The 12,018-nt window shown below is 41.8% G+C and overlaps 1 protein-coding gene across 7 annotated transcripts in view; it reads left to right on the forward strand.

The window, feature by feature from the left end:
• The window catches only part of uimc1 (ubiquitin interaction motif containing 1), a 28,305-nt gene extending 16,298 nt beyond the window's left edge, over positions 1-12,007 (forward strand). For 4 of the 7 annotated variants that reach the window (XM_062048845.1, XM_062048847.1, XM_062048842.1 and 1 more), the window contains exons 7-20: positions 2,946-3,596; positions 3,716-3,840; positions 4,795-4,885; positions 4,968-5,072; positions 5,554-5,600; positions 5,721-5,890; positions 5,975-6,015; positions 6,076-6,148; positions 6,230-6,511; positions 9,247-9,319; positions 9,397-9,499; positions 9,576-9,624; positions 9,769-9,802; positions 10,089-12,006. In XM_062048845.1, the coding sequence (XP_061904829.1) occupies positions 2,946-3,596; positions 3,716-3,840; positions 4,795-4,885; positions 4,968-5,072; positions 5,554-5,600; positions 5,721-5,890; positions 5,975-6,015; positions 6,076-6,148; positions 6,230-6,511; positions 9,247-9,319; positions 9,397-9,499; positions 9,576-9,624; positions 9,769-9,802; positions 10,089-10,254 (2,010 nt within the window). In that variant the 3' untranslated portion in view covers positions 10,255-12,006. Of the gene's footprint in view, positions 1-2,945; positions 3,597-3,715; positions 3,841-4,794; positions 4,886-4,967; positions 5,073-5,553; positions 5,601-5,720; positions 5,891-5,974; positions 6,016-6,075; positions 6,149-6,229; positions 6,512-9,246; positions 9,320-9,396; positions 9,500-9,575; positions 9,625-9,768; positions 9,803-10,088 lie in introns of all 7 variants that reach the window. The other 3 variants (XM_062048843.1, XM_062048844.1, XM_062048848.1) reach the window with 1 other exon arrangement.
• The last annotated feature ends 11 nt before the right edge of the window (positions 12,008-12,018 follow it).

The raw sequence follows: 12,018 nt of genomic DNA on the forward strand, positions 1-12,018 counted from the left end.
AGTGTGATACCCCTGTAATTAGCACACACCCTCTGGTCCCCCTTTTTGAAAAGGGGAACCACGACCCCAGTCTGCCACTCCCTCGGCACTGTCCCAGACTTACACGCAATGTTGAAAAGGCGTATCAACCAAGACAGCCCATCAACACCCAGAGCCTTCAGCATTTCTGGACGGATCTCGTCAACCCCCGGAGCTTTGCCACTGTGGAGTTGTCTAACTACCTCAGTGACTTCACTCCGAGAGATCGACGTCGATCCCCCATCATCCTCAGGCCCTGCTCCTATCAGGGAGGGTGTGTCTGATGTATATGGTTTCAGGAGTTCCTCAAAGTGCTCTTTCCAACGCCCTACGACTTCCTCACTTGCAGTCAGCAAAGTCCCATCCTTGCCGTACACAGCTTGGATGGTTCCCTGTTTCCCCCTCCTGAGGTGCCGTATGGTCTTCCAGAACAGCTTTGGTGCCGCCCGATAGTCCTTCTCCATGGATTCCCCGAACTGCTCCCACACCCTCTGCTTAGCCTCGTCCACAGCCACGGCCGCTGCCCTTCGGGCCCGTCGGTACCTTGCAACTGCCTCCGGAGTCCCCTGGGATAACATACCCCGGTAGGACTCCTTCTTCAGTCGGACGGCTTCCCTGACCACCACTGTCCACCAGGGTGTTCGAGGGTTACCGCCCCTTGAGGCACCTAAGACCTTCTGGCCACAGCTCGCAGCTGCAGCTTTAGCAATAGAGGCTTTGAACATTGCCCATTCCTGTTCAATGTCCCCAACCTCCACAGGGATGGCAGAGATGTCCCGCCGGAGGTGGGAGTTGAAGTCCTTCCGGACAGAGGACTCCTCCAAACGTTCCCAGTTCACCCGCACTACACGCTTGGGTTTGCCAGGTCTGTCCAGAGGTTCCCCCCGCCATCTAACCCAACTCACCACCAGATGGTGATCAGTTGACAGTTCAGCCCCTCTCTTCACCCAAGTGTCCAAAACATACGGCCTCAGATCAGCTGATACGATTACAAAATCGATCATTGATCTTTGGCCTAGGGTGCTCTGGTACCAGGTACACCTATGAGCATCCTTATGCTTGAACATGGTGTTTGTTATCGCAAGTCCGTGACTAGCACAGAAGTCCAATAACAATCCACCACTCAGGTTCAGATCAGGGAGACCGTTCCTCCCAATCACGCCAGTCCAAGTATCACTGTCATTGCCCACGTGCGCGTTGAAGTCCCCCAGCAAGACTATGGAATCCCCTGCCGGCGCCCCATACAGGACCCCATGCAAGGTATCCAAGAAGGCTGAATACTCTGAACTCCTGTTTGGTGCGTATGCACAAACAACAGTCAGAGTTTTCCCCCCTCCAACCCTAAGGCGAAGGGAGGCGACCCTCTTGTCCACTGGGGTGAACTCCAACGTACAGGCACTCAGCCGGGGACTCGTGAGTATCCCCACACCCGCCTGTGCCCTCACACCCTGAGCAACTCCAGAAGTGAACAAGGTCCATCCCTTGTCCAAGAGTGTGGTTTCAGAGCCCTTGCTATGCGTAGAGGTAAGCCCCACCAGATCCAACCGGTAGCGCTCCACCTCTCGCACCAGCTCAGGCTCCTTCCCCACCAGCGTAGAGACGTTCCACGTCCCGAAAGTCAGCCTCTGCTGCCCCGAATTGGTCCGTCTGGAGCCTCCACTTTCTCTGCCATCCACTTGGCAGCGCACCCGACCCCACTGGTTCCGACCGCGGGTGGTGGGCCCACGTGGCAGAGAAGATGGTGTGTCCACGTAGCTTCTTCGGGCTGTGCCCAGCCGGGCTCCGTGGCAAGCCCGGCCACCAGGCGCTCGCTGACGAGCCCTACCTCCGGGCCTAGCTCCGGAGGAGGGCCCCGGGCTTCCTCCGGGCCGGGTAACGCATCCTCTTTTAGTGTAGTTCATGGGGGGTATCGTAACCCTGATGGGGGGCGCATTCGGGTGCTACACCTTGCCCAAGGGTGACCCGGAACTATGTAAGGCAGGGGCGTTCAACTCCCTGAGGCTTAATACAAGCCCACATACCATCTTTCTAATGAGTTCAATTTCCTTATTAAAGAAATGCATAAAGTCATCAGCCGAGTAGGTGGAGCTACTGGGGGGAGTCCCTTGTTGGGTTAGTGATGCTACTGTACTGAACAAATATTTAGGATTGTTTTTATTGAGGCGGATGAGATTGGAGTAATAATCAGTTTTAGCTAAGGTAAGCGTGCGTTTATAAGGTATTAAATAGAGCAGTTTGGGTAAATCTCTACCATGTATGGATAATCTGTTGATTTCACCAATGGCAAAAATGTAACCAATGGGGGAAATTCCAAACGGCTGGTTTCCCGGAAGTATGAAGTAAAGCAAGATTGTTTTATTAATAGATCCACAATACCTCCATGGTTTGCTTTCACATTTTCAGGACTTAGGCAGTTCCCAAATACACAACTAGTACCAATAAGCAAGAAAAGTTGGTTTTGCATAACAGGGCCCCTTTAAGTTGTGATTTAAATGTATGACTACAACAGCTTCTTGCTGGAAGAGATTACTACCTCTATAAATGATTCATATGGACAAAACAATATTTAATTAGAACAACCTAGAAGTTGATCAGCATTATTGGTTTTATAAATCAACAAAATTATTTTACAATACTTGATCAATGATGACCTGAATTTTCACAAATCTGGGGATCTGTGGTGTCTCAGCTGATAACATGATCAATTTGTGCGTCAGTTCGCTTTGATGTTGTTCAACTTTACCTCAATTACTATTTTTAGCTATTATTTGCGTTACACTTGGTTTTGCTTTGGTAGATTTTTGAAAAAGACACACCTTCTCATTGAATAGCATCAGTAAGTGTGTACAACTTTTTTGTTTATGGGTAGTTACACATCTAGCTGTTTGTCATATGACACTTTTTGTTTTCTTTCCCTGATCAATCAGAGCTGTGATTCCACGCAGATCGACGACTACCAGCACTGTAAATCCCCCGTCTTTCCCATGAGCAAAGCCAAGGTCACCCTCTCCCCAATAAACCCCTACCTTTTGGAGACCTGCAAGTCCCCCGGGTTTGTGTTGTGCTCCCAACTCGAGGCTGAACTGAGCGTACCTGAGAACTTGTCTTCGGTGTGTCACAAAAGTCCCCTCTTCTCTGGGTCAGATCAGGGCGACGATACTGAAATGCACTGCGGCGACTATCTAAAAAGTCCGGTGTTTGGAAAAGACACTCAGCATGGCGGGTCTCCGGCAGGTACTTGTGACTCACAAGTTCTCTACCCAGAGAGAAAAAATTCAGACGTAAACTTCTCCTCTGAAGAGAGTTTGAGCCCATCTATGAGGCTCACATCCTGTCCGCCTAAAAGCCCAGTATTCCCAAGGAGCCCCGCTCCCGCCAAGCACCTTGCTTCCTCCAAAGACTCTCGGCCATACTCAGAAAGTTGTGTCTTACTGGAGACAGATGGGGAGCAAGTCCTCTCAACAAACCGAGGAGCTGCGCTGGTGCCGAACGACCTTTCCAAAGGAACCTCAGAAGCGGCGCTAACCAGTGATATGACGCTACGCTGGTCCGAAGAAGATGAGGAACAGAGAGAGACGGTACATATAGATAGATAGTACTTTATTGATTCCTTCAGGAGAGTTCCCTCACGAAAATATATGCAGCATATATTCGCTATAAAATAAGACGTTGATTGTGTTTTTATTTTACCGTCCAGCTGGTGAGCTCACCAAGTCCAGTTTTTCCAGAGGAGATGCGTTTTCCTCCTGGAGACCAAGCGGCCGGTCTGAACCACATGGCTGAAGCTGAAGTCACCCCAGAGACAAATACCCCAAGCTGCAGGTAAACGTTTCATACACTTCACCATATTGCACAACCAGCACACAACCTTTAACGAGAACTAACAACAATTGTAGGGTTGCACAATTAATAACATTTGAATCACGATTTAGGATGCCACGATTAAAATGACGGTGATTGTAAGCGATATTAACATTTAAAAGGCAGGCTCCGCTGCATATCAAATGAAGCACTTTCATAGCTGCGAAGACAGAAAAACAATAGTGGCGTTGCCCTCACCAGTGGTCATTGTGTATCGGCACAGAGCGCCATTACCACGCCGACCTCCTTAACAAACTTGTTTCACTTCTGCGAAGTCCTCGGCGTCCGGTACAGGCCGCACTGCTAATATTAAATATTGACAGGTGTGGACACCTGCACAACACACTGTTTTACTTGTATCCCTGGAGTCCCACTAGCAGCTAGCCATCATGCTAAGTAAAGTCTGGAGACAGTTTTCGTTGAGTGCGAACACTGGCAAGATATACGGTCTGTTAGAATTGATGCATCCCCTGCCTCTGCGCATGCGTATGGATCCAGGGAATGCAGAATTGTAATTGCGCATTGATGGACCCCTTTCATTTGTTACGCTTAATAACTCTATATTTTTGTATTTTGTCATTTATTGTACATGTTTCACACTACAAACAATCAAATGTATGATTAGTTCAAGATAAGGTGCTGATCTGTATGCAACACTATATTTTACCTAACATTAGTAATCGTGGCATCAATCGTGATTATTTTGGCCATAGTCGTGCAGCATTAATAGGGGTAGCCAACAACATTGCATTAAGAGGTCATCTTTTGTGAACTCACACATACATTAGGTATTGTCATGACATCGACAAACATGATATTGTAATTTTTTAAATAATTTTGGTATCTCATTATAATATTATTTAATTCACTTCAAATAGTGGCAATTGATGTCCTTGATGTATGTCTTATTTCCAGTCAGACGTCTGTCTCCGCCCAGCCAACGGTTCACTACTATTGGGGTATTCCCTTTTGTCCACGAGGTCTGGATGCAGACGCCTACACACAGGTTGTTGTTATATAAGCATCATCATCCAGTTCTGCAAAAACTGAAACATTTTATTATTTCATGTGTTTATCTGGTTTACCAGGTGATTCTGGCGCAGATGGAGGTGTATGAGAAGAGCTTGAAGGAGGCTCAGAGGAGTCTGCTGAGGAAGGCTGAGTGGGGGGATGGCATCGTGCCGCAGCCAGAGGTGAGTTCGCTAGTAAGTTAGTTATTGGTAAGCACTACCGGCAACATGCTGTTTTGTGTCTCAGTAGCTTTATTGTGAATAAGCTGCATTTGTACACACCAGTCAATCCCAGAAGCGCTATTATGCATGGTATCCACTTTTTACACAGTAACTGCACTCATCCGATATAATAAATGCCATATATCACATACAACAACATAACATTAAGGAGTAAGATAGGATGATGCAAACATTAGCAACAATTGCATAGCTATCTGAGCTACAGTGCTTAAAGGTTTATAGCTGACTGGATGATAGCTAGCAGAGCTCTTTGTTTTATTCAAAAAGGTGTATGGGGAGCCTTTTTTATTTTGACAGTCTCAACTGGCTTAGAGATATGATACATTTTTCTTACGTTTGGTGCTAATTAATATGTAACACAATTTTACAATAATTTACTGAAGAGATAATGTTCTGTAAAAGCTTCCAATTTTTTTCTCAGACATGCCCTTTACCTGAATCATCTGAACGTCACAAAGTTCTTCGAAGGTAAAAACCTGCTTGCTAGTTTTTCTGTACCTTTGACTTAAAGTCTAAATCACAGGAAGTAGTTTACTCCACACAACCTTTTGCGTAGCTGTGAGTGATGTGGTTTATGATTTATTGTAGGCGTGGTCTCAGACTGAGGGACAAAAAGCTGAGTCAGGACGTTGACAGCGTTCCAGTTGAGCCTGAAGAGGAGGAGGGAAAGCAGCTTGAGGAAAAAGAGAGAGAGGATGATGAGACTGACTGTGGAGAGGAAGATCAGCTGGGTACTGACAACTGCATGGTTTGTCCTGGTACTGAAATATATTTTACTACACTTACAGACGTACATAGTTTCTGCTCACAATGCTTAATGACTCTCCTTCTTTTAACTGCAGAAACCCAACTGAGCGATGAAGATCTTACAGATCTTTCTAAGGTGACTTGCAATTAAAATGTCAATATGTCAAATAACAAATAATAAACCTTCCATCTGTAGCCAAACAGTCCTGAATGTGGTGAAATTACCAAGATATGTGCTGATCTGGCTGCTGAAAAGGAGGAGATGGAAGGTAAGCTTTTAAAACTCAGGGTGGTGCAACAAAGCCATAACCACATCTGGGAAAAAAATGTATTTATCTCACTGGTTGCAGTCTTAACAAACGGAGACAAGCAGGCAAACATTGTTGAAAGAAACCCAGACTCGGCTGATGGGGGGGAGGAGCAGAATTTGGGGCGAGGCTGTCAAAAGTCACATTCGCCTGAGTTGGATCCAGTTGGCCTCTCTCAGGGAAGCCCTGAGGTCAACATGGAGTGTCCGATTTGTCAAGGAACATTCCCCATCGGCAAGATCGAGATGCATGCGGCGTACTGTGATGGCGAGGAAGGGGCGGCCACCGTGGAGGAGAACATGCTTGATCCTGAATATTTGCAAGGTTGGAATACTCTATACAGCACAAATACACTTTGGGCCTTATCTAACAAAGATTTATTTGTATTAAAACTTGTGAAAACTTGTTAACGCACAAAAAGCTGATCTACTAAGCTAAGGAATGCATCTCTTAAATCAGTAAAATAGGGAGCTCAATCTATTTAGCATGTCTGTTTTCATGTACCGTATATGCTGATTCTCAAAACGTCCCCAATATTGAGAAGGGATATTCAAATATAATCATTTAGCAATCTCTATTTGCTTTATCAAGACTGAAACTGTCCTGTGTCTTTATTTAGTACGCTTGAAATGTGCGTGCAAACTTGCACAGTTACGCACAAATGACCGATTGGTACTGGGCCGCATAAGAAATATATATATATATATATATATATATATATTTTTTTTTTAAATTAAATCAACATAAAAATAACAATATATACATTATATATCAATATAGATCAATACAGTCTGCAGGTGTACATTCCGTAAGCACACCTGAATGTATTTCTTAATGGAAAAAAATAAATAAATAAATAAAAATGTTCTTGCTGGTAATACAGCCTTTATTTTGATTTCTTTTCAGCTAATGACAACAATATTAGGGTTTGTTGTCCACTTTATGCTGGTGACATCTTCACATCGGCCTCACACCCCACCGATCTTGACACCTTGAATTGCAAACATGCGTTGCATGATGTGCACATAAAAAAAATCAACCTGAAGCAATGCATTAAGGCTGACTGTTTCCACGCGTTAAACAATTTCCAGCATCCAACCTATAACAATTCTCCTCAACTATGATAACCATCGCTCGCCTGCGACAGGAAGCTAACAAGCCAAATAGAGTCTGTGAACACTGCTCCCAAATATTGTTTTATTGTGGATACAAGACAAAGCATTTACATGTGAAAAGGCAGTGATATATGATAAAACAACAAGGGGGTCAGCCAATTTGGCCCAAACCACTTCCCAGTTCTCCCCCTCTCAATCAAACATTAAAAACCCGCCAGGTGAAGAGCTGATTTTACGACTTCTGGCGCTGACGTTAGACAACCCCATACAGTATGTGACCATAAAATGAACAAATATGCTACAGTACTAGAATTAAAGTGGCCGCAAAGAACTAGCCTCTACAGCGGGGGTGCCCAAAGTAAATAAGTATTTATGTTAAGTGAATTTAAGAAAGACTGTATTTATGTTAAATCAAATCAGTGTCTTTGTGTTTTTTTACTTTAGAAAATATATGTTTCAGGAAAAAGTTTTTAAGTTCAACTTGAATCAACATTGTTGAAATTACTGTTGAAATTGCACTTCCAATATAGTGACTATTGCTTGGATTTACATGATGTCACGCCAAGCTCACGTCCGGATCATTAAATGTGTGTGGTGGTCAAGCCAGCATCTGTTGTCAATGGGTACTAGGCGCCATTTAGCCTTTCTAAAAGAAAAATATATGTTGTTTTCGGCTGTACGAACCGTTCAAATCGTGAAAAGGGTAAAAGTTTCTTCAGAGTTCTTGAGAGGTAATCAAGAAGGGCGAAAGAGTGCAAGAATTTACGAAAAACGACGACGAAGGTGGCACACACTCCAGTCCAAGCTCCCAAAGGAGCAGAGTTGAACAACGCACGTTTGTAGTGATCACATGTTAAAGGTTCGTTAGATATATTTTTGATAAACTTATCTCTTTTAGTATTTCCCATTTAAGTTTTATCTTGATATTGTTAGTATTTTAATTTTTAACAAATGGAAACCAGTAAGTCAGGTTCAATGATACTTTGGTAGGAAAGGTACTTCTACGTCTCCCCTCTTGTTTATTCTGTACACAAATGTGTCACAACAGGACAAAAATCAAATATGGTAATGATTCAGTAATTGTTAGTTTGTTAAATGGATATGCAGTCACGGGTGTCAGCTCTCAGGTGCTCGTCGCTCTAGTTTGTTTACATGGACGTTTCCTTGCAAAACGCAAAGTTAAATCATGAAATGCAACCTTACCCGAGCAATAAAAATCTGCTTATCCAGTAGAGTGTTGATACAAATTTCCTTGACTCAGCCACACACAAAGAAGTTGTAGACCCCCATGCTTTTCCAGGTTTTCATCTGTTTTGTTGTTTATAATAACATCTGGAGCACAAGATAGTTCAACATGTCTGGGAACTCCACTGACAGATAATCCTTAATATCACTAGACAAATCATTTTTTGCTAAAGTATAGGGATCCATTACATTGCATATTTAGATTTTTTTTTGCTCATATTTGCTTTTTGTTGGAAGATCTAGGCCCCTTGCGTACTCCGATAGTTCACGTGCTGCTTGCTGCACAACAGCCATCTTGGCTTGGTTGACCACCATTCTTTTTCACTTCCTGAGGAAAAGTCACGTGACAGAATACAAGCAATTGGAAAAACCGCTCGTCACTTTTTATGTTGAGGTGTTAAGTGGTGTTGTCAGCAGCTGCTAAAAGTAACCTGTAATGTAACTTAGTTACTTATAAAATAACAACCAATTTCACTTTTTGTAGGTGTCAATGACATCCCTATACTCTTGTCCATATAAAGCATCTGTGAATGTGGTCAATGGTGCACCCGCAACCAATTTTAAAATTCAAATACTAGTCATATTTATTTGTATTGCTCTACCAATAAAGCTTACTCTGATCCAGTCTGTCTAGGGGCTGTTATACTACTTTTATACCACTAGATGTCAGTGTCAATGCATTGTTGATTCTTTTTTTAGTGTCTTTGACGCCTCGAAAGAAGAGGAAAAGGCGGGTAACCAAGGAGGAGGGCAATGCCTGCAGCACTGTCAAGTAAGTAGCGTCTAACCTGTTTCACAGTAGGTCTTTTTTGTTGTTTGTTTTCATGATTAATTATGGATTTCCCACAGAATCCAGGAGAAATGTTACGTCTGTCAAAAAAGCGTGCCCGTGCGAGAGTTTGCCATGCACACAGAGCTGTGCATCCAACAGCCGGCCCCAAAGATCCCTGTGGTAAGGCTCGCTACCTCAGTCTAAGCCCAAATATTACTTTTGTTACATATTACATAGCGTATTTTTAACCATACAGAAAGGACATCTATTGTCGGCTCTGGAGCAAATAGACAGCCGTGATTCAGGTAAGCCCAACAAAACAAAACTGTAATGATAAGATTTGTTTGATTCACAGTTTAGTTGTAGAGTCCAAAATAAGCTCCAAATATCAGGTACAGAGACATTTTTAGAGAACAAATCCCAAACTGCATTAATATTTTTGTTTTCAGGAGCCTGCCAGTCCAGATCCAAACTTCAGCAAGTGTGAGTAAGCTGTCTTTACTTTTCAATTACAACGTTGTGAGCCTTTGACAGGTTGTAGCCTTCAAGCTATTCCAGATATGTAATAGCTATTTAGCACCATAGAGTAAATAGGGTGGAAAACAGACATGCCCGAAATGTTAAACCTTCAACGTCATTGATGTTATGTCAAGTGAGTGATGTCAGAGTAGCAAAGAAGCACAATTAAAGGCAGAATTTCTTGTTTAGCGCTCAATAGATTATACTGTACAATAATGTTTTCATCATCTGTATGTGTTTTTACTCTCAGTGATGTCATTGATTTGAGGAATGATGAAGAGCCAGGAGGGGTTTCCATGTTGGCAATCAGCAACTCGCCCATTAAGTCCTTCACTCCCATCTCAGAAGCCACCGACTGTCTGATTGACTTCAAGCGGCAGCAGCGACTGAAGAAGCCGAGCCAAAAACGAAGGTGAAGATCGGCCTTTAATAACGACGGCGAGAACTGGCAAAACATCTCGATGCCTTTTGACTAACCTCAGTCTTTTTAACAAATGTTTATGCAAGAACTTGAAGACTCTTCCAAAAAAAGAGGAACCATCATTCTATGTCTCAGTTTGCATATTTATAAACTTTGTGCGCTTTACTGTAGGCTACCTCTTCGTGAATTAAAACATTCCCTGCTTTTTTTTTAATATAATTTGCATAAAATGCACCTTCCTGTTAAAATGCTGGGCGTTGATTTAAATACAACACACAATTAAGTGCATTTATTGTTGTTGTTTTTTCCTTGAGCTTATTGCTACAAAAAGCATACTGTGGTCAAATACATCTTGTGCTGAATTGAGATAAACGCATGTCAGTATTGCACATTAGCCCACTAAAATATAGAATGATATTGAAAAAACTTAGACAAGCTAACACTTGGGATCAGAATGAATAAATATTCTAAAATATATTTTTTTTTCAGTTTTTCTGTATTTTCGAACCAAAATTATGAATACAAATTATAAGTAAGATATGGCTTTTTTAGCTTGGCAATAGGGCTGCATCTGGCAGTTACTTTAGTCACCAAGTAATCTATCGACAGGTTTGATAAATCGAGTAGATCAGATAAAACACTTTATAGCCTCCATGCACATTTTAGAAAAAAAATAGTTAAAATGAACATTTTGTCTGCTTGCATAACCTTCATTCTTGTATTCTAATAAATGCACATCATTACATTGAAATTGCACTTTTAACACGTGTGCATTAATAAAAATTAACACTGATATCAGTTTCTGCACGGCCATTGCACAGGGGTGTTGTGTGGGTGCTATGTCTGCCTATTTAAAGTTCAGGCCCACCATGCGTCTGGCTCTATTTGTATTAGTTACACTTAAACAATCCAATCAACTGAATATATATAAGCTTTTTACTCTAAACGATTTATTGTTGCAGCCATACCTTGTAGTTACTGTAACTGTATGCCGTGTCATTTAGTACAGTATATTGTATGCTTTTTTCATCTCGGAAATAGTGGTTAGTATTAAAGTGGCTATTATATTTGTATTTACTATTTATTCATTATATTGAAGGAAGTATCTTGGTGAACAAAGAAAAACATGCATTTTCAAATTTAGTTTTTAGACATTTTATTTTATTTGTGTTTTAGAAAAGAAAGATAGAAAAAATGCACATAGAATAACAATTATTTAAAAATGCTACCAGAAAGGGAACCTTTAATTTAAAAAACAATAACCTTCATTCGATAACATTTTCCCTTGATCTGGAGATCTTTGTATCCAGACAAATGTATATGTAGACCTATTTAAAAATCTTATTTATACAGATTTGAAAGCCTGTAATGTTTTTTTATTGAATAAAAATATTAATGTTTGTGTGTGATTAAAAATAAAATCAAAACAAATTTGATAATGAAAATAACGCTATCTTCCTCATTTGTCATAAAAAAAATTCCAACTTTGGCTCAAGATATGCCTTGTACATATTTGTGCAACAGTTAATAACAGCCTCTATTAAAAACATGCCAAATGTCTTATTTTTCCTTTTTTTGTTTTGACAATTGAGGCAACACCAAAGTTTCACAATACACACTTGCGCACAAACTAGGACAAAGTTAACTGCAAGGAAACACTGCCCCCTTCATGTGCCTGCTGGTATTTTTCCAGGTTTTTTTTTTTTCTTTCTTTTTTTTCTTTTTTATAAACCAATGCACAAAGTAAGCTGTCACTGTG

Source organism: Entelurus aequoreus, linkage group LG05, assembly GCF_033978785.1.
Source record: "Entelurus aequoreus isolate RoL-2023_Sb linkage group LG05, RoL_Eaeq_v1.1, whole genome shotgun sequence".
NCBI classification, from domain to species: domain Eukaryota; kingdom Metazoa; phylum Chordata; class Actinopteri; order Syngnathiformes; family Syngnathidae; genus Entelurus; species Entelurus aequoreus.